This window comes from Carcharodon carcharias, chromosome 14 (assembly GCF_017639515.1).
Source record: "Carcharodon carcharias isolate sCarCar2 chromosome 14, sCarCar2.pri, whole genome shotgun sequence".
Classification (NCBI taxonomy): Eukaryota; Metazoa; Chordata; class Chondrichthyes; order Lamniformes; family Lamnidae; genus Carcharodon; species Carcharodon carcharias.
The window spans coordinates 32897074-32919981 of NC_054480.1; the positions used below are offsets into that span (position 1 = coordinate 32897074).

At 38.4% G+C, this 22908-nt stretch overlaps 1 protein-coding gene across 1 annotated transcript in view; it reads right to left on the reverse strand.

Moving 5' to 3' along the window:
• Positions 1–277: 277 nt before the first annotated feature.
• tm9sf4 (transmembrane 9 superfamily protein member 4) overlaps positions 278–22908 on the reverse strand; it is a 73761-nt gene continuing 51130 nt past the window's right edge. The window contains exons 10-18 of the mRNA XM_041204311.1: positions 20747–20879; positions 20572–20653; positions 17345–17420; positions 15611–15694; positions 7045–7220; positions 4855–4918; positions 4189–4308; positions 2710–2799; positions 278–2538 (exon numbers count right to left, since the gene is read on the reverse strand). Of these exons, the coding sequence (XP_041060245.1) occupies positions 2389–2538; positions 2710–2799; positions 4189–4308; positions 4855–4918; positions 7045–7220; positions 15611–15694; positions 17345–17420; positions 20572–20653; positions 20747–20879 (975 nt within the window). The 3' untranslated portion in view covers positions 278–2388. The remainder of the gene's footprint in view (positions 2539–2709; positions 2800–4188; positions 4309–4854; positions 4919–7044; positions 7221–15610; positions 15695–17344; positions 17421–20571; positions 20654–20746; positions 20880–22908) is intronic.

Here is a 22908-nt window from a genome sequence, read left to right on the forward strand (position 1 = left end):
CTATCCGAAAACAATTTTTACTTTGTTGACCAATAGTTGCAAGAAACAAAAACACAGCTTTGTGGCTGGAAGACAACAGGATTAAGTTTTCACTGTAATGGGCTAAACATACATTAGCTCTAGGGACATATGTACCTTGTCTAAACCCAGAAAGTGATAAGTGCATAAGCATATTTTACTCCTATATTTACTAAAATATACAAGCTTCATACAATTTTCTTATTTAAAACTGATGCATTACATGAAAAAAATATAAGTCACACCACTGCACAATGTATAAAGGAAAGTTTTACATACTTTATTTTATACTGGACATTATATAAAGAGTAACATGCCTTTTGAAACAATTACATAATCAGTCCATACAGTGCCTATGACCAAAAAGCAAAAGTACAAAACTGCTTTTATTTACACCATTGCATGAAAGTCACACACAAATTAATTGGATCCCATGAAACCACGGAGGAAAAAAAAGAATTTAATGCAGAATTTCAAAAAAGGAGTATTTAAATATTTAGAAATGTACAAAACTTAAAATTTAAATCACAGTAAACTTCATATCACCCCTTCCCCCTCCCCCCCTTCAAGGACTATATTACCACTATTGTTAGAGAAAAATGTACAGAAAAGCAAATCAACAGGTTTATTATATATTGAACAGCCAAAGACTCGGATGTGTCTGTGCTGATTGAAGTCAATGTTGTATTTTGTAATGTTTCATCAGTAGACTAGTAAATAGAATCATGGTGGCAGCCACTTAGGTAATTGTTCCATTTCTTTTCTTATTGTTTTCATTTTCTCATCCATCTTCATCACAGGTCCAGATACAAATAAGAGACTTTTACGATGTCTATTCTTCCTGCATTTCCAAATTTTGAGGCCAAACAAAATGCAAATTTGGTCTTAATTTAAAAAGGGCTCAAGAAAAAAATAAGTACACAATGCAAAAAGCCAGTTTAGATCATAGAGCTATGAAGTATTTAAAATAAAGAACAAACTGCTCTATCTGTATTGCACATGCACTGCATACAGACAACAAAGTGCAACATGTTTGTTCTGAATGCAGTTCTTCAGTGCTTTAATTATGAGCCATTCACATAAACCATAAAGGAAGTGATAGAAAACAACAAAGTCGGTCAGGCTTTGGTAACACTTTAATATTTCTACTGGATTTTTGCAGCTATGCCTATATATATTCATATCTAAAAATGCACAACAGCCTCAGTAAATTGAGGTCCAATCCATAACATTAGTCAGTACAGTACAGGCGATTTCAAACTCTTACTAAACCACACTTCTGCATTTTAGAACCCACAAATCTGCAGCAATTTTGATTCTGCACCTATAGTGATTTAAAAGCTTCCACTAGAAGGTTCCTGTTTACATGGTTTTTATTTAATTACTTCAAAAAGAAACATTTAAAAAACAAAAAAAAAAACCTTGCTTTATTTACATCTGAACAAATAAGTGTAATCAGCTTTTTGGTGTATAGTCCACTTCAGTTGTTTGGCCCAACTGTAATTATAATAACAAATGTGTTCAGACAAGGTACTCTTCAACTTACTGTGTAAATGTTAGGAGTGGGAAATCCATCGATCAAAACTCAACCAAATTCTAGGCATCATATTCCCATAACATTACTTTCTGTGAGCGAGTCAGCTTCCTTCAAAGTATTCAAATAGAATGGGCATTGCCTGTTTACAAATATACTTAAGTAAGTCACTCTGCTGCTTCTTCAGCTACCATTATTCTACACCTCTTTTTAAAAAGATCATCTTTTCCTGCTTAATGGAGCTGCGTAGAAAGTACAACTAATTAATTTCTCTGATCAATGGCACTCAATAGACATTCTATGGACCCCTCTTTGCGAATTGGCTCTAGCTTTAAATCTGTTAGTTGCATTTGTACATCAAAATTTCCATATCCAGCTTAACTGCAAATGGTTGAACTTTTAAGATACAACTGCTGAAGAGGCAACAAATATTTTCAGTAATAGATTTTTTTTTAAGTGTCTGGCACAATAACACTCAATGTAATAAAGTAGGTAAAAGCTCATTTAATTCTTGATGTAAAATACTCACAATGACATACTGGAACAAAGGTAGGAATGCTTTCTTTAATTAATGCCTATGTAGCAGCCTAAATATTTTATTCTCCAAAAAGGGCATTTGTTTTTGAAACAAAATTGGCATATAAAAATTTCCTTTTAAGAAACCCAATATTGTTGCCTCATCGCTCCAAAAGTGAACACTGTGCAATCATACCTAAACTGAAGGAATTTTTCAAAATTATATTCTTCGGAATCAAGAGGTGCTTGCCAACATGTCCATTAACATTTACAGTTAGAAGGTCCATCATCTACATGAACTCCATGTGTTGCTGGTCTTTTCAGTCTATTTTTACAGCAGCGTAGATTTTTCGTATGAACATGTATGCAGCATAGAATCCAATAGTTCCAGTTAGCAGCCAGAAAGAAAGCACCATCAGAGTTGTGTAGCCAAAATACAACAATGATGGGATGAATTCCACAATATCCAACTAGAAAAGAATAAAGTTTTTCTTAAATTAATAGTTTTGAATTGCAGTGCCAAAAAATAAACTGTAAAAGGTTTTCAAAACGTATATCCTGAAACTGTGCATCAGCAAATTCATAGTTTATCAAAATCAAAAAATACCGAATTAAATCAAGTTTTATTTTGTCATTCATACCTTATTAACAAAATAAAATATGGCATAAACAAGCACATAAAACGCTGATCCGCCAGACACCAAGAACGTTCTCCACCACCATCTATAATCCTGAAATGGCAAAGGAAAGAAGTTAATGTTTTCATTAGAACTAAAATAAAAGCTTTCTTCAATAAGTACAAACCCAACAGAAAATTCAAGTTTTGTGTTCATCCTAAGACTTTCCCAACTAGACATTTCGTCAAAATAAATCTGATACCATCTCAGGAGTATTCTACTAATGCTAAATTTAGTATGAAAGAAACGAGTGTCAAATCTGTTTTCAGTATCAGCAAAAAGGGCTGCCATTACCCTAATGCTGCATCTAGTCAAGTCCTTTCCCACTGGGAATCACTCAAAGCCTCACTCCACAGTATCAAACTTACAGTACAGACCAAGAAAGTCCCAGATCTGATCCCAGTGCACATAGCATCTGACTTCAATAAAGGTGCATTTGGCCTCAGCCTCTTGATTGGGGATGAGGCGGTGAGGTAGAGACTGAATAAGCAAATAGGGAAATGACTGCTATATAGTGTCCCCTTTCGTGTATAACTTTTGGATGAGAGCAGAACTGGGTTTGTTATGATAACTCCCACACCCCAGCCTGCCAACACTCACTGTTTTAACTCACACAAAAACAATGGTCACTTAGGCAAGCCACCAGTGGGCTGCAGACAGTGGTGGAATCAGATTCTAGTATAACTTGACTCCTTTAAGAAATAAGGAGAGATGGGAGAAAGAAAATAAAGGATTCAATGAAAGTGAAAATGCCAATGTAGCAAATCTAATCTCCTTAGCTGGTCCCTACTTTCAGCCATGATGATAACTTACCCAGGTAAGTTTTTTTAGAAATCAGATTTCTGCTTGTCACATTAAAGATGCAATTGTGAATGATTGATTCACATTTATCCATTAGTAATTAAATATAGATTGAGGTCCCAATTGCTGAGTTTATCCAGCAAGTAACTGAGTCGTACAGTTCCCAGATTTGTTCGATTCCTAGGACGTGCAGAGTTAGCTGGTCTAAGTCATAGCTCCACAATTGTAGCTGACTTTCGCACTCTCAGGTTAGGAAGGGTCAAATTGTCTAAGGTTGCTAGTCCCAACTACAACTATTTCTGCTAAAAGTAGATGTGTGTGACACTAGGCACAAGCAGGATAGTGCTTAATCCATGATGACGCCCCAGTCTATAACATCATGTTATTCTCCATTAATGCTCATAGATAAATAATGGCCATTTAAGTTATATGGCATTGGAGGGAGGCATGGAAGCATGGACTCAGTGAGCAACCAAACACTTTTGGGAGAGGGGAAACTGCAAAACTAATATAGTGGATTGCAGTTTCTCTTGATACCAAGCGAAAGGATTTTCTAACTTCCTTCTTATTTGAAACCAGGTTTTAACACACAAAATGAAAATTATGACAGTCATGTAATGGAATATCTATATCTGATCATACCTCTGCACAAAGTTGAAAGTAAACCATGACAATGCTGATTTGAGAACATGACACAACCAGGATAATAAATACCAAAAATAAGAATCCAAAGAGATAGTAGAACTGGTTTTCCCAAATTGCCTGCAAACAGAAAAAAAGTTTTAATTTAAATTAAACTATTGTGGAATAATGACAATTCTTCTGGTTATTAATTTAGTTTGGCTGGCAGTTAATTAAAGCACCAATTTCTGGTTAGGAAAGCCATGTTTAAATGGCTGCAATAATTTCAAATATTTGCAAAAATAGTATTGACAGATAAAAATTGGGTCAACAGGTATGTTTTACTTCTATTGCAAATACTGAGGGGAATCTAATAGAGGCTTGCAAAATTATGAATGGTTTTAAAATGGTGCATCAATGAAAAATAATTTCCATAGGTTTGTGAATAGGTAACAAGAGGACATAAACTCAGGAATGTCAATAGGACAAAGAAAGAAATGAGTAGTTTCAATGTCATTAGAACAGGTATTAAAATAGCAGCTATAAAAATATATAATGAAAAGGGGAATTAGATAAATATTTGAAAAGAACAAAAAGGTATACAAAAGGTAGGGAAATGGTTATCAGTAAGTAACTCCAGCGAAAGAACTAATATTGATTAAAAACTAATTTATTAGATTTACTTACACTGAAAATAAAGAACAACTCAATAAACATGGCACCAAATGGCAGGATACCAGCCATAAGAATTCTGCAAAAACAAGTTAGTAAAATCAGGCAATGGTGCAGAAACACAAATACAACAATTTGATTGAGGTAATTATCATTAAGGGTTATGACAAAGGTAATGTTAAGTTGATTGCATTGTTGGGCAAAAGAAAAACACGAGAACGTAAAATTTAAAATTAAAGTGATGGCTATAACTTTCTCCCATACAGATCTATGTAATGTGGAATTCTCTGTCGTAAATCATTGCTAAAGCAGAGCTTATAAAATTCTTTTAAAATGGAATTAGATAGCTGCTTGAAAAAAAACCAATTATTAAAAAGGTAGTGGGGAGCAAGCAGGAGATTGGGATTAGACTAGTTGCCTAATGTGGAGAAACACACCGACCTAACACTTGCTGGGGTGAATATCCTGTCTGTGTCTTAACATTCTATGATTGAAACACATGCATTAGTAAACTATTGTAACTGGGAACAAAAAAAAACTGCAGGGTTTGAAATCTGTAACAAAGTGAGGAAAATGCGAGAAACATTCAACAGGTCAGGATCTGTGAAGAAAACATGCAAATTAATTCAAGTGTTTATTAACAAATATATCTCTCCACAGATACTCACTAGCCTGTTGAGTGTTTCCAACATTTGTACAGTGAAACTGCTAATGTGAACCACCATCACCTACTTGGAGCAACTACTAGTGGGCAATAAATGTCTGCCTTGCCATTTCCTGAGAATGAATAAAAACAAATTCCAGAAGGATTGCAACATGCAGTGTAACTCGAGCCTTTTTGCAACAGTTGGCAAATGCAGAGGTTCTTTATCTGGAGCCGAATTCCTCTGATGTTCTGACCATATACTTTGCAATCTCTCCTTCTGCAGTAGATTTATCTCAGTACTGGTCTAAGTTTGAGTTACGAGCGATAGTACTTTTTGGAGCACCATCTTTAAGATATAAAATGCTATAAAGCAGGGAAGCTACAAAGGGGTATAGACAGCATAATTGACTGGACAAAACTGGCAGATGGCATTCAACTTATGGAGGTGCAAGAAGATTTACTGTGGAATAAAGAGAGACAAATTGGAATATTTTTTAAGCACGAGAGCCTAGAAGCTGTGGAGCTGCAAAGGGATTTAAATGTCAAAAGGTGCAAAAAACTAGTTAAAAGGCTAATGGAATGTTGGCCTTTAGCTCAAGAGGGTTGGAATACAAGTGTGAGAAAATGAAGTTTCAGTTGTACGGAACCTTGATTAGAGACCATTAGATACACTGTATTCAGTCTTGGGCACCAAACCTCATGAAAGGTGTATTGATGTTGCCAAGGTACAGCACAGATTAAATCAGGATGGCACTGGGACTTAAAGTGATAAACTGCGAAGAAAAGTTGCAAAAAGTTGTCTGAATTCCTTTTACAAACAGAAAGTTTAGAAGTCCGGGGTGTGGTCTATCCAAATGAATAAAATGATAAAGACATTCAATAGGGTACCTATACAAAGAAACTTGAGGGAATCCAGAACCAGGGGGCATAACCTTAAAATTAGAGCTAGACCCTTTAGAAGTGAAATCAGGAAGCAGTTTTCACAAAGGATTAGTGCAAATCTGAAACTTTCTGCTCAAAAAGCTCTGAATACCAGGACAATTAATTTTTCAAGACGAAAACTGATCAACTTTTGTTACATAAGGACTTCAAGGATTATGGAGCAATGGCAAGTAAAGGGAGTTGAAATACAGAGCAGCCATGATCTAATTGAATGATGGAACAGGCTAAAGTGATTGAATGACCTACTCTGGTTCCTATGTCACTACCAAATGTCAGCATGCAGCTAATATTTTACAAGTGCGCTGCACCAAAGGTTTTTTTTTCCTTTTAGGGGTATTGTTGAGATACCCTGCAAGCATGGTTTTATTTGTGCATCTGTTTCACACATCAGTTTGAGCAAACACACTCAACTGCACTGGATGCCCTCCACCATGATGACTAAAAGCATTAAGTTTGGGAGTCTTATGCAAGGATATAATCCAACTTCAATCAAAGTAAATTTTGACCACATTTCAGCATAAAAAATGTTATATGAAATAATTTCTGATGGCAGGAAGCTAAAAGATAGACATGAATTTCACAATGCCTTGAATGTGCACTGATAATCTGTAACTTACCCAACAAATTTGTTCATGTACCATCTCTGTTCAGGGACCTGACGTGGTATTTGATTGGTGCGCACAGGGTTGTCATATGGTTGCTTTCGAAAACCAAAATAATAGCCAAGGTATACTAAAGGGAGGGAGATACCAAACCACATGCAGAGAAGAGCCAACATTGTAGGAAAAGGAACCTTTAAAAGATACAAAAAAGCATCAATAGTTAGCTAAAAAGTTCATCAAAAACTGTGGAGATAGTTTTTAGAAATCAAAGTGCTTGATCAATTGTGATTAGAAGAAAAATAATCAGTTTGTAAGGTTCTCTTTATGTAAAGTGTAAACTTGTAAAACTATGCTACAGCCCAGTTACCGAAATTCAGCAATTAAAGTTTAACTTCAGCATTCAACTGTGAAACTTCTGAGCTGATTCTGCTGATAAGGAATCAAAAGTATGGTCAAAGGGTCATATCACAAATTCAAGCTGCATCTGAAAACATAGTACACACCCCTCTGAATATCTTCAAATCACAGCAAATATTGTGTTGCAATGTATTTCATACTTAAGTTACACATGTACCCAAGAACAGAAGTCCCATTATATTCCATTTTCTAAAGGAATCCAGAGTTTGAGATTTTATAGAAATGACAATTGGTGTTCACAGATAGTACAACAAATCTGTCCTCTAAATTTCTCTTTCAGCAGATGGTGATGGTAGTTAATATTAAAAATTCTATTGCTTAGGTATCAGCCTCGGCTCATTCTGGTGCCTTTTTTCCCTGCCGCCCGACTTGAGTGTCTTGACCACCCCCTCCTTCAGCAAAACAAATCTTTTGTAACTTGTGTATTATGGATACAAGGAATCTTCCTGATATTAATGTTGGCAGAATACAGAAATTAGGTTGTGATGGCAACACAACTAAAGCAGAAGCAGAAACCTCTGAGCCAGGTCAGAGAGACAAACCCCATTCAGAGACATGAGCTCATAATATTGTGGTGCACTCAAGTGTCACCCTATGAGTCCTGAAGGGCATAGCTGCTAGACTGGATCTGCGGGAGGTGTTGAGGGAACCAAGAGAGAAAAACCTACTCTTGTCCTGTCACAGATGCATCTGCCCGTGACAAAATTGGTAGGAGTGACCACCACACAGTCCTTGTGGAGGCAAAGTCCTGCCTTCACACTGAGATACCCTACATTGTGTTGTGTGACGTTACCACTGTGCTAAATGGGATAGATTTCAAACAGGTCAAGCAACTCAAAACTGGGCACCCATGAGGCGCTGTGGGCTATCTGCATTGTACCCCAAGCCATAACCTCAAGGCCTGGCATATTCCCCACACTACCATTATCATCAAGCCAGGGGATCAAACCTCGTTCAATGAAGAATGCAGGATGGCGTGCCAGGAGCAGCACTAGACATACCTAAAAATGAGGTGCCAAGTAACATGCAATAAAGCTAAGTGCTCCCACAATCAATAGATCAGATCTATGCTCTGCAGCCCTGCCGCATCCAGTCATGAATGGTGGTGGATAATTAAACAACTAACAGGTGGAGGAGGCTCCACAAATACCCCCATCCTCAATGATGGGGAGCCCAGCACATCAGTGCAAAAGACAAGGCTGAAGTATTTGTAACTGTCTTCAACCAGAAGTGCCAAATGGATGATCCATCTCAATCTCCTCCTGATGTCCCTCCCAGGCAGCACAGATGCCAGGCTTCAGCCTGATTCGACTGAATCTATGTGATGCCAAGAAATGGCTGAAGGCACAGGATAATGCAAAGGCTTTGGGCCCTGATAACATTCCAGCAATAATAATGAAGACTTGTGCTCCAGAGCTAGCCATGCTCCTAGCCAAGCTGTTCCAGTACAGCTACAATACTGACATCTACCCAGCCACGTGGAAAAGTGCCCAGTTATGTCTTGTCTACAAACAGCAGAACTAATCCAACGTAACCAATTACCATCTCACCAGTCTACTCTCAAGCATCAACAAACTGATGGAAGATATCATCGACAGGGCTATCAAGCAGCACTTACTAAGCAATAACCTGCTCACGGACGCTCAGTTTGGGTTCCATCTGGGTCACTTAGCTCCTGACCTCTTTACAATCTTGGTTCAAACATGGGCAAAACAGCTGAACTTGAGGTGAGGTCAGAGTGACTGCCCTTGACATCAAGGCAGCATTTGACCTAGTGTAGCATCAAGGAGCCCTAGCAAAACTGAAGTCGATGGGAATCATGGGGAAAACTCTTCACTGATTGGAATCATACCTAGAACAAAGGAAGATGATTGTGGTTGCTGGAGATCAACCATTTCAATTCTGGGATATCACTGCAGGAGTTCCTCAGTGTAGTGTCCTAGGCCAAACTTTCTGCACCTGCTTCATCAATGACCTTCCCTCCATCATAAGGTCAGAAGTGGGAATGTTCACTGATGATTGCACAATGTTCAGCACCACTTGCGACTCCTCAAATATTGAAGCAGTCCATGTCTATATACAGCAAGACCTGGACAACATCCAGGCTTGGGCTGATAAGTGGTAAGTAACATTGGTGCAACACAAGCGCTAGGCAACTCTCCAACAAGAGAGAATCTAATCATCTCCCCATGACATTCAATAGCATTACCAACGCTGGATCCTGATTATCAACATCCTGGGGGGTTAACAATAAGCAGAAACTGAATTGGACCAGCCATATAAATGCTGTGGCCAAAGAACAGGTCCAAGGCTGGGAATTCTGCAGAGGGTAACTCACTTCTGGATTCCTCAAAGCCTGTCCACCATCTACAAAACACAAGTCAGGAGGGCAATGGGATACTCTCCACTTACCTGGATGAATGCAGCTCCAATGACACTCGAGAAGCTTGACACCATCCAGGACAAAACAGCCTGCTTGACTGGCACCCCATCCACCACCTTCAACATTCACTCCCTCCAACACTGAAGCACAGTGGCAGCAGTGTGTACCATCTACAAGATGCACTGCAGCAACTCACCAAGGCTCTTTCGTCAGCACCTTCCAAACCCATGACTCCTACCACCCAGAAGGACAAGGGCATCAAATGCACGGGAACACCACCATCTGCAAGCTCCTCTCCAAACCACAGGCCATCACCATTCCTTCACTGTCGCTTAGTCAAAATCATGGAACTCTTTTCCTAACAGCACTGTACGTACACCGCATGGGCTGCAGCATTTCAAGGTGGCAGCTCACCACCACCTTCTCAACGGCAATTAGGGATGGGCAATAAATGCTGGCTTTGACAGTGATGTCCACATCCCATGAACAATTAAAAAAAATCTACACTATCTGTCTTTCAATGATATGTTAAACCAATTTCTGTCTGCCTTCTCAGGTATACACAAGACCGTACATCACTTTTCGAAGAGGAGAGTTCTGCTTGACCTGGCCAATAGTTATACCTTAAGCAGAAAATTATTTATTTAATTGCTTTCCATGGGACCTCCCTGTGCAAAATTTGGCTGCAGCATTTCACCATATTACAACAATCACTGCTCTTCAAACGCAATTCATTAGTTGGGACATGCTGAAGTTCTTTCTGCTTGCAAGTACAATTTGAGATAATCACAAAAATAATTAAAGGAGTTGGGCTAGAGAAAATCCTTTACACAGTAAGAGGTTATAAGATCATAAGAAATAGGAGTAGTAGGCCATTCAGCACCTTGAGCCTGCTCCGCTATTCAATAAGATCATGGCTGATCTGATTGTGGCTTCAATCCCACTTTCCTGCTTGTCCCCCGTACCCCTCCACTCCCTTGTCGATCAGAAATCTGTCTAACTCAGTCTTGAACAGCCTTGATGCACCTTCCACTACTCGCTGGGGAGTGACACTCAGAAAATATTCTTCTTTAACTCCGTCTTAAATGGGATATCTTTTACTTTTAAACTGTGCCCCTAGTTCTAGACACCCCCACTAGAGGAACTATCCTTCCAGCATCCACCCTGTCAAGCCCCCTCAGAATCTTACGTTTCAATAAGATCATCTCCCATTCTTCTAAGTTCCAATGAGTATAGGCCTAACCTGCTCAACCCTTTCCTCGTAACAGCTTTACCCCAGGAAATAGCCAAGTGAACCTTCTCTGAACTGCTTCTAATGTAATTATATCCCTCCTTAAGTAAGATGACCAAAACTGTGCACAGTTCTCCAGATGTGGTCTCGCCAACACCCTGTACAGCTGTAGCAACACTCCTACTTTTATAAAAACAAAAAAACTGCGGATGCTGGAAATCCAAAACAAAAACAGAATTACCTGGAAAAACTCAGCAGGTCTGGCAGCATCGGCGGAGAAGAAAAGAGTTGACGTTTCGAGTCCTCATGACTTGAACGCAAGTTCTGTCGAAGGGTCATGAGGACTCGAAACGTCAACTCTTTTCTTCTCCGCCGATGCTGCCAGACCTGCTGAGTTTTTCCAGGTAATTCTGTTTTTGTCTCCTACTTTTATACCCTGTTCCCCTTGCAATAAAGGCCAACATTCCATTTGTCTTCCCAATCACATGCTGGATCTGCATGCAAGCATTTTGTGATTCATGTACCAGGGCATCTAGATCCCTCTGTACAACAGGTTCCTGCATTCTCCTCCCATTTAAATAATATTCTGCTTTTCTATTCATCCTACCAAAGTGGACAAGCTCACATTTTTCTGCATTATTTCCCATCTGGCAAATGTTTTCCCTCTCATTTAAAATATCCATTACCCTTTGCAGACTGTTCTCTTCACCACTTGCTTTCCTACCTATCTTTGTATCATCAGCAAATTTAGCTACCATGCACTCATCCAAGTCATTAGTATAGATCGTAAATAGTTGAGGCCCCAGCACTGATCCTGGTGGCAATTAGTTGCACTTATTCTGACTCTGCTTTCTGTTAGCTAACCAATCCTCTATCCATGTTAATATGATACCCCAACACCACATTCTTGGGTAGTAACCTTTTACGTGGCACCATACTGAATTCCTTTCGGAAATCCAAATACACCATCTCTATCAGTTCCCATTATCCACCCTGCTTGTACTTCCTCAAAAAACTCTAATAAATCCATGAAGCACAATTTCCCTTTCATAAAACCATATTCACTCTGCCTGATTGTATTATGATTTTCTAAATGTCCTATTTCCTTCTTAATAATGGATTCAAGCATTTTCCAAATGACAGACATTAGGCTAACTAGCCTTTAATTTCCTGTTTTCTGTCTCCCTTCTTTCTTGAATAGTTCAGTTTCATTTCCAATCCGCCGGGACCATTTCCTTTATATATACTTGTGTAAACTCTGTCTGTTTTTATATTTGTAGCTAGTTTCCTTTCAAACTCCAATTCCCCCCCGCCATTTTTTTGTGGCATTTTTTGCTGGTTTCCAAAATTTGCCCAATCTTATGACCTAACACTAATCTTCACACTATTGCACATGATTTCATTCAATTTGATACTATCCTTAACTTTCTTAGTTAGCTAGATAGGGCATCCTTCTCATCGAGTCTTTCTTTCTCAATAGGATATATATTTGAGTTATGAAATATCTCCTAAAATGTCTGCCTCTATTTCTCTACTACACTACCTTTTAGCCTATTTTCCCTGTCCACTTTAGCCAACTCTGTCCTCATAACCTTGTAACCGCCTTTATTTAAGCTGAAGACACTACTCTTCTCACCCTCAAACTGAATGCAAAATTCTATCATGTTATGATCACTATTGCCTAGAGCCTCCTTTACAATGAGGTCATTAATTAATCCTATCTGTCTGAGATTTTCTACCACAATCCAATGTAGAAATTGAATGCATAAATAATATTAAAATTGACTAAAATAGGGGCTTGGAAAGGGGAATATGGAAGGATTAGGGGCAGGAGGGAAGTGAGATTAGAGTAAATGGCTGATTTGGAAAAAAAATCACTGGTGCAGGCTTAACAGACAAATGAGCCATTACAGTTCTAGAATAATGAGAGCTTCTACATACTGTGTTTCAATAAAAACTGGACTCCTTTATAAATATCTAAATTAAAATCAGTAATCAATACCTATGTTAAAGCTGCAAAAAGATTCTGAATTTTTCATTTATTCATTCACGGGATGTGGACGTTGCTGCTAGGCCAGCATTTATTGCCTATCTCTAATTGCCCTTGAGAAGATGGTGTTGAGCCGCCTTCTTGAACTGTTGTAGGTGCACCCACAGTGCTGTTAGGGTGTTCCAGGATTTTGACCCAGCAACAGTGAAGGAATGGCGATATAGTTCCAAGTCAGGATGGTTTGTGGCTTGGAGGAGAACTTGCAGGTGGTGGTGTTCTCATAAATCTGCTGTTCTTGTCATTCTAGGTGGTGAAGATCACAGGCTTTGAAGATGCTGTTGAAGGAGCCTCGGCGAGTTGCTGCAGTGCATCTTGTACATGGCATATACTGCTGCCACTGTGCACTGGTGGTGGAGGGAGTGAATGTTGAAGGTGGCGTCTGGGGTACAGATCCAGCCAGTGGCTTTGTCCTGGATGGTGTTGAGCTTGATTGTTGTTGGAGTTGCACTCAATGGCGCAGGTGGAAAGTATTCCATCACATTCTTGACTTGTGCCTTATAGATGGTGGACAGGTTTTGGGAAGTCAGGAGGCGAGTTACTCTCCACTGAATTCCTAGCCTCGGACCTGCTCTTGGAGCCACAGTATTTATATGGCTGGTTCAGTTTCTGGGTCAACAGTAATTCCCCCAGGATTATGATAGTCGGGGATTCATACGAACTAGGGGCAGAAGTAGGCAATTTGGCCCCTCGAGCCTGTTCCGCCTTTCAATAAGAATATGGCTGATCTGTTTGTGCTTGAAATTCCACATTCCCATCTATCCCCTGATAACCTTTGATTCCCTTGCCTGGCAAGAATCTATCTACCTGTGCCTTAAAAATATTCAATGACCCCGCCCCCACCACCTTGTGAGGCAGAGAGTTCCAAAATCGCATAACCATCCGAGAGAAAAAAATTTTCCTCATTTCTGTCCTAAAAAGGCAACTGCTAATCTTAAAACAGTGCCCAGTAGTTCTGGGCTCACCCACAAGAGGAAAAATCCTTTCCATGTCCACCTTGTCAAGACCATTTAGGATCTTATATACTTCAATCAAGTCACCCCTCAATATTCTGAATTCTAGTGGAAACAAGCCCAGTCTGTCCAACCTTTCCTCATAAGCCAACCCACTCATTCCAGGTACCAATCTAGTAAACCTCCTCAGAACCACTTCAAACGCATTTACATCCTTCCTTAAGTAAGGAAACTAAAGCTGCACACAGTATTCGAGATGTGGTATTTTCACTACTCTATAACTGAAGCATAACGTCCCTAATTTAATGTTCAATTCCTCTTGCAATAAAGGATAGAACTCTATTTGCCTTCTTAATTACTTGCTGTACCTGTATACTAACTTTTTGTTGAGTAGAACACCTAGAATCCCTGTGCACCTCAGAATTCTGCAGTCCATCTCCATTTAAGTAACATTCTGGCTTTTCATTCTTCCTGCCAAAGTGAACAACTTCAAATTTTCCCACATTATACTCCATTTGCCAGATTTTTGCCCACTCACTAAACCTATCTATAACCGTCTGCAGCCTCATGTCCTCTTCACAACCTACTTTCCTACCTATCTTTGTGTCATCTGCAAATTTAGCTACCATGTCTTTGCTCCCCTTATCCAAGTCATTGATATAAATTGTAAATATAAATTTAGCAACGGTAATGCCATTAAATGCCAAGGGGAGACAGTTAGATGTTGGAGATGGTTATTACCTGGCACTTGTGTGGCATGAATGCCACTTGCCATTTATTAATCCAAGCCTGAATATTGTCCAGGTCTTGCTGCATATGAATGTGGACTGCTGTAGTACCTGAGGAGGCGGAAGTGGTGAACATTGTGTAATCTTTAGCAAACATCCCCACTTCTGACCTTATGATGGAAGGAAGGTCATTGATGAAGCAGCTGAAGATGGTTGGGCCTAAGACACTACCCTGGGGAACTCCGATGATTGAGCTCCAGCAACCGATCATCTTCCTTTGTGCTAGGTATGACTCCAACCTGTTCGTCACATTAAGACTGTTATTACTGCGAAAGACAATCCAACTTTCTGCATCCAAAGTAGCACCGGGACCAAGAAGACAACTCAGCGTTAGTTCTCAACCCAAGGCCCATGTGAATGCAGATGAAAGTCCTACCAAGAACTTCTACTTTTCTTGTTCCAGCTACCAGTTCTGTGCCTTTATTCTCACTACAATTAAAAACAAGCACAAATGAAACATTTGTGCACTCGTTTAAAATAAATTGTGACTCCTTTATTTTGCTTTCAATTTCATCATCTGCAGCGGATCGTAGATTTGGAGTACAGTGAGGAGGGGAGCAACATAATTGCTGGGCACTACAATGAACTAAACAACAAGGCAGGGGCATAAAAGTTGTTTGTGTGCTCTGAGATGCTCCACAAGATAAAGAGCTTTCTATTTTTTTTCCAAGGCTCAAATCTGGTTTGTAGCAGTGATGCATTAAACTAGTCTACAAAAAATATTTCTAATTACTAACAATTTGTGTTTATATTAATACTTACAGCTCCTGATGAATGTTTTCCCCAAATGAAACAATTTAGGACAAAACACAATCCAAATACAATGCTAGGATAGAGAGTGGCAGTCTGTAAGTAAGGAGGACAACAAATCAATATCGATGAGTAAAATACAGGTAAAGCAGTAAAATCTTTAAATGCCAGTGTTTCTTTGAGGCAGTGTAGCCAAGAACAACACTGTAATGGTGGAATACATTTGCTGTTTCACTCAGTTAAATGCCCAATCTTTGGATCTGTGGACCTTTCCTCCAAAGGTAAATTGGATTTTATGCATTCATCTTTCCTAAAGCAGCAGGGTAAATAAAGTATAGGAGGAAGTTACTATGCAAAGTATCTACGGGCATTTGAAATTTAATTCTTAACTATTTGTTGATGCCAGACTGGGTGCAATGTTCAACACCAAGCTGACCAAGATGCAAACCATTGCCTCACAGGACCAGAAGGCTGCCAGGAACTGTGTTGAAAAGCTAAATCTGAAGCAGAGAAGATACTAAACATTTTATTGCAGAGCATAATGCAGAAATATTGCTACAATCCTCAAAAATAACTTATTAACATTGTACTGCTTTAATCACTGGAATAACTCCTATAAAGTAAAATCGCTATCCAGATATATAACTCACATGGTTCCTTAAAGATCTGCAGTTAGATTTCAATTTTTTAGTTTTAAAATTTAAGGTAATTTTGTCCCCATTGGGGAAAGTGGTGACAGAAGACTGTGATGTATTTTGGGATATTTATAACTATTTTGCACAGAAAGGATTTTTGGGGTTGGTGGTGGGGGGTTACCTTTAAATGTTGCAGCTGTTAAGGCAACGTGTAACTCAGACAAATTATAAGAAAGAACCAAGACATTAAGTGGTTAAAATACAAGTAAGCTAGCTTTGCTGAAGCCTAAATATGTTGGCTGTAACTCATTAACATATTTTGGCAATCAATAAACACCTGTGTTGGGAAATCCATCTTCCTTTCTGGATGCTAATAAGAGGAAGATGAAGAGGCAGAGGTACAGGTTAAGTGGATGGGCCTGTCACATCCAGCAAATAGTAAATACAGTCAGTCAGTTTTTACCAAACAGAAAGCTGAGGGGGCAGATTTTGGCCCAGTTCAAAATGTTAGTTAGGAATTATGATTAAGTATGATGCTCAGAACACTTTCAGGAGTGATTAAAATTGCCGTACCCATGGGCGAAGCTGTAAACTTCTAAACAGACTTCATGATATCAAACTTTGTAAGGCTTCAATTCCATTTTGAAGTGTTCTATAGCCGATTTCCAAATGCAGTTATGAGCATAGGGCCTCATCCACCAAAAGCGTATACTGGGAAAATATGGGAACACCCTCCACACTTTTCCAATATAGCAAGGCTTGCTATGCTATGAAAAAAACTAACCCAACAACTCTAAGATGTGAAATAATATATTAACTAAAACTTTGTGAGGCTCTGAGCTAGCAACAGCAAATCAAGGCTACCATGCTATAACCCTACCTGTACCACTGAACTAATCAATAAGCAGCAATACCAAGAGCCAAGCATGGCAAATCTCTCCCCTTATTCTTTGAAGCATAAGCTGAATTAGAATTGAACTATGGCTAAAAAGAATATCCCTTCTAAAGTTAATTCACATTGGAGAAGCAAATATTTACCTGAGTAACAAGCATGTTCCAAAATTATTCAGAAGATTTGTCCAAATAAAACTGTACAATGTGATGTACTTACACAAAAAGCACCTTTCCTCCATCGGTGACCTTTGAGAGTACGGTACAAACGGCCTGCAAAATAACCACCAAACAGCCTGAAAAGAAAACAAATTTTCCATTAGGCTGGATAAGCTTAGGGGTACACTGTTTACCAAATACAGTCTCACAACCTTTAATATGGGTCTTACTGCACATGATTAAAATTGCACTGTCTCTACAGATGTTCAATTAAAGTCATTTCCTGAAAGCAAATAATTTGTTAACTGTTGTGGATTTTTAAAAGAATAGAATCAGAATGCCATGGCACAAAAATATGCCATTTGATTTATCAACTCCCGACCGATAATTTTCTTTTCATGAACCACCTCCTCTAATCTCACTCACTCTCTCCATATTCTTCAATATTAAGCAACTTCACTGTAACCTCTCCAGTCCGGAAATCTATTGTTCAGAAACACCAGTTGCCTGGAAATTTTTTCAGCAGACCCATCTGCTCCCTCAAAGTCATCAGCATCATTTTACTATAGTACTTTGAGAGTGGAAACAAGGAAGATATGGTATTTGGATAAATAAACCAATTTTTACTACTGCTTTGTAATGTTTTATCACTGTTTTGTGTTTCAGGTAAATACTTATATCTGCAGTGTTTTCCGATTCACACACTTATGGTTGGGCATTCTAACATCATTCTATAAGCCAAAAAATTCTGAAATCCAAAAGTGACTTGGTCCCAAGCATGTGGACTAGACAGGTTACAGTGTATCTAATTCCCTTTTAAAAGAATTTATGGATTCTGCTACAACATTTTGTCAGAATTCCACATTCCATTGACCCTCTGTAAAGATTTTTTTTTCCATTTCCCTTAATTTTTTGCACATATAGATGCTGTTTACCTCTTAGTACTTACAGGAAGAAGGAACAGTCATTAAGAATTGAACTTTTCTAAAATGCATTTAAAGGATTAAGACAAGATAAAGCCCTACTATGACTTTAACCTGGATTATGTGCTTCTGAAAAATATCATGCCTTCTCTTTTTAAAAGTTTTACCCAATAACTCAAGTGCACGTTTTAATTACTGACTGTTTAGTTATTTCACAGCTACAAATTTGAAAGAGAGGAAAGTGGCGTTGAATATCTCACATTTTAGTTCAATGCCTGCAATAGCTTTTTTAGCCATTTTGTGTATCTCTGATGAAAGGTCTACATAAGACCACCTGTGTCTCAAAGTAGGTCTTCCAATAATTATGGACAATGTCGTCACAGATTCTCAGTTCGTATATAAAATAGAAAAATGAATCTTGCAGTAGTTTTAATAAGAATTAAATATTATCTACAATTCACATCCAAATTTACTTCTTTTATTAGATGCAGGAACTGTTAAAGAGAGACAATTGCTAGGGTCTTGGAAATAAAGGTAGGCCATTCGGCTTCGAGTCTAGTCTGCCATTAAATCACATCATTGCTGATTTGAAAATCAACTCCATTTAACTACCCTTGATCCATATCATAGTACTCTTACCTGACAAGAATTTATCAATCTCAGGTTTGACAATTTCAATTAATCCAGCATCCACAATTTTTTAGGGAGAAAATTCCACATTTCAATTGTGTGGGGAAAAAGTGTTTTCTGATTTTACTCCTGAACAGCCTAGCTTTACCTTTAAGGTTTTTTCTCCTCATTATTCTGAACTCCCTAACAAAGGAAGTTTCCCTACCCACTTTTTCAAATATAATTTTAAGCACTTCAGTTAGATTACTCAACTTTCTGAACTCCAGGAAATACAAACCAAGTTTACACAACCCATCTCCTTAGTTTAACTCCTTAAGCCCACCTACAATTTTGATACATCTACACTGACCACCATCCAGGAAGGAATTATATTCCTCTTTTATGTAGTCCCCAGTACTGAACACAATCCTCCATGAGTTCTAACTAAGGCTCTGTACAACTAAAAGATAACTTCCTCTCCAAGGCCAATGCTCCTTTAGCCTTTTAGATTGGTTTTTGTACCTGAGCACCAGCTTTGGATAGCCAAATCCCTTTACTTCTCCATAGTTTCTAGTCCCTTGGCAATAAAAAAATATTCTGATTCATCTTTCTTGGATTCAAAGTGGATTAAATTATTTTTTCACAGTGAGTTCCATCTGGTAGTTTTGTCCATTCACTGAATTTGTCTATGTCCCTTTGGAACTTGCTGCACCCTTCTCCACAACGCACTGTTCTACTCAACTTAACCAGTATATCCAAACGCAATACTCTCTATTCCTTCATCCAAGTGATTCATACTTATGTTGAAAATTTGAGGCTCCATACAAAACCCTAGGTATAACCAACATTCTGCTAATCAGAGTGTATCCTCACTCCGTCTCACAACTAATTGTTAACCCATGGCCTAAGCAATTCAATGCAGTCTAATTTTTAACAATAATCTCTTGTGCAAAGCCTTATTAAATGTCTTGTAGAAGTCCACGTGGACAACATTCATAGACACTCCCCTGTCTGCCCTTGATAGTGACCTCAAAAAAATTAAACTAAGTTATTCAAACAATGTGAAATATGACTCAACTAGTGCAGTTCTACAGGTTTTTGCCTTCGTGCCTGATCTTGAACTGTGCTTCTTTAATAAGTTGCAACTCCAGGTCCCTGCACAAGATTCACAAGCATTTGAAAGACTTCTTCACAATGAATTTTCTCAGGACATACACCATTACTAAGCTCAGCACAAGTCTTGCAATTTCAGAAACTGAATTATCTGAAGAAAGTGCAAGCTCGCCTTATGGGTATCGGCAACGACAAGGGTCCATGGCAAATTGAGTTTTCAAGCCAGTAGCACATTTAACAATTAAAATTGAAGATGAACCAACTTTAATCAGGTCACAAACCTGAACCAGTCAATTATCAACAAGAAAATCAGAGAACATGTTCAGGACCTGAAAGCTACTGTCAATAGTGTTCCCTTACTGTGTTGACAATAGAACTGTTAAAGGTGGGAGAAAAGAAAACTTGGGTCTACTTTTGGAACAAAGCATGACAATACACACAAGCCTACAGGCTGCAAGAGGGAAGAAGAGAAGAATGAACACAATTGTCTGGTGCTTATGTGATGCCAGAAGCTGATCCAATAGTTGCTCCCCTTTCTGTATGATAATCTCTTAATTTTGTATCAGGAGAGTGAATGAGGAGGAAAATACTCCAGTCCTTGAATTCAGCATAACAAAAAATAATTTTTTTTCAATTGACATACCCCATGAACATGAAGAGAAAACAAGCGGTTGTCATCAGTGCTCCTCTGCTGGATGGTGACAGCATTCCTAACATGGCAACGACTGAAAATGAAATCATATGCAACATTATAAAAAAGCTCTGAAAAATTCCAGCTATCATATTTTGAAGGAAAAAATATGCTGGCAAACACTCACTGATTACAATTAGGATCATGCAGAACAATTGGATCCCAGAACCTAAGAGAGAGCTGAGAATCATAGGATACTGAGGTGGCCTGAACACATCACCATGGACCAGTTTCCAGCCAGATTCTTCCATTGTGTCCTCCTGCAAGCATCAAATTTAAAAATGCAAAACAATTAACCTTCAATTAAAAATGTCATTTTGTACATTATTTTCACACCCTTCACACTTTCACCAGTACTTCACACAAGTCCAACAAGAAAGCAGGCAAACAACTAGTTGCTCTGTTTCCTAATTAAGAGAGTCAGCTCTAACAGCATTTATTAATTTCTATTTAAATTTTCTCCTGCATTTTGGGAAAGGTTATGTCATTTACCTGGTTTCCCATGTGAATTCCACGTAATGTCTGTCTTTGTACTTTCTTCTCTACTTTGCTGATAATTTTTCTACTCAACGGAGCAGTGCTAAGAATAGATCACTTCCACTTTTGTATCAAGCAAAAGCAATTTGCAGCAGACCAAGTACATTGTGCCAATATGTACAGTAACTATCTCTTCATTCAGATCTACTTTAATTCCAACTTTAGGATCATAAGAATGTGCCGCACGTGCCACTCGTTTTCCACATAGCAGCCTTCCTCTGGTTTCTCAGTAAAACTGGAAATTTTTTATAAATTAAGGGTACCCTGCCAAAACATATTTCATGTCAAGGAATATTATAGCAAAAAGGAAACCTTCAATCCACGTACCTCAGCTAGGTTCAAACCCAGGCCCTAAAAGTGAATTATGAATGTGTGAACCTATTAAATCCAGATCCTTGAATTTCTCTTTACAGCTTAGATGGAGGATGTGACAAGATGAAACAGACTGAATGATTGAAAATAAGTGAAAACTTGAAAACAGACACACCGTGAGACACAAAGGAACTCATGGGGTCAAAAGAAATTACATATAGGATTTAGTGATCTAATATAAGAGCAAAGTACCTAAGATGCTACAATTTTAAAATAAAACCAGAAAATGCTGGAAATATTCAGCAGGTCAGGCAACATCTGAGGAGAGAGTTAACATTTCAGTTAACCTTACTGCTGAGTATTTCCAGCATTTGCTGCTTTGATTAGACAATCTAATGTTGCACCATGTAAAGGGCCTTCCCTGAACTTTAATAACAGCTAATTCCCCCCCCAAAAAATCAAACCATTCATTATTTTAGTAGATTTGATTTAATTTTGCACAAATAAAGCAAGCTGATCTCCTGAGGCATTGCTCGTGAATAGTTTGAGAGTTGAAAGGGCAATTTTTTGTGGCACAATAGTTACTATTGCTGTTTTATTCCATAAACTTCTTGTAGTTGTCTCCCAATAATTTAGTTTAGATGGCGAGTAAACCTTAAAAAGTTTAGGACAATATTCAATTAGCCAGACTGTTAATTTTTTTTATTGTTGGTCACCATCATTAACGATCTGTTCTAAAATGGTTCTCCAGGGGAAAAAAAAATAAATTAACCTCATCATTCCTATTATCTTCTGAAGAAATCACAGCATAAACAAATCACAGAACATAAAGCTGTCAAAGAAGGGACTTTTCCCATTCAGGAGGGTAGATTACAGTGGACCCTATCTATGTTCCCTCTAAGTGCGCAGGTACATAGCAGCCTGGAATATAGCAGGCAGTGTGATAAACAGATGCACAACAAAGAAAATATAGAGGCAACACTAAACCAGATCAAGACATAAGTGGTAAACAGCGCATGCTCCAAGTGCAGTAGGACATACAGGGCTTGTGAAGCCATTGATATGCTGGTTACACTTGGAAGGTTATCTAAAAATATATCAAGACTGAAGATCCAAATAAATAATGAGGACTTAAGAAGAGAAAAAGAGCACATGCTCCAAGTACAGTAGGACATACAGGGCTTGTGAAGCCATTGATATGCCAGTTACACTTGGAAGGTGATCTAAAAATATATCAAGACTGAAGATCCAAATAAATAAAGAGGACTTAAGAAGAGAAAAAGAGCAAGGCAGAAAACTATTTTAGTGCATAGAAAACGGGTTGAGTGAATTAATTGCTTGGTTTTGTTTTTTGCTACATATGAATTAGGAGCAGAAGTAGGCCACTCAGCTCCTCGAGCCTGCTCTGCCATTCAATAAGATAATGGCTGATCTAATTTA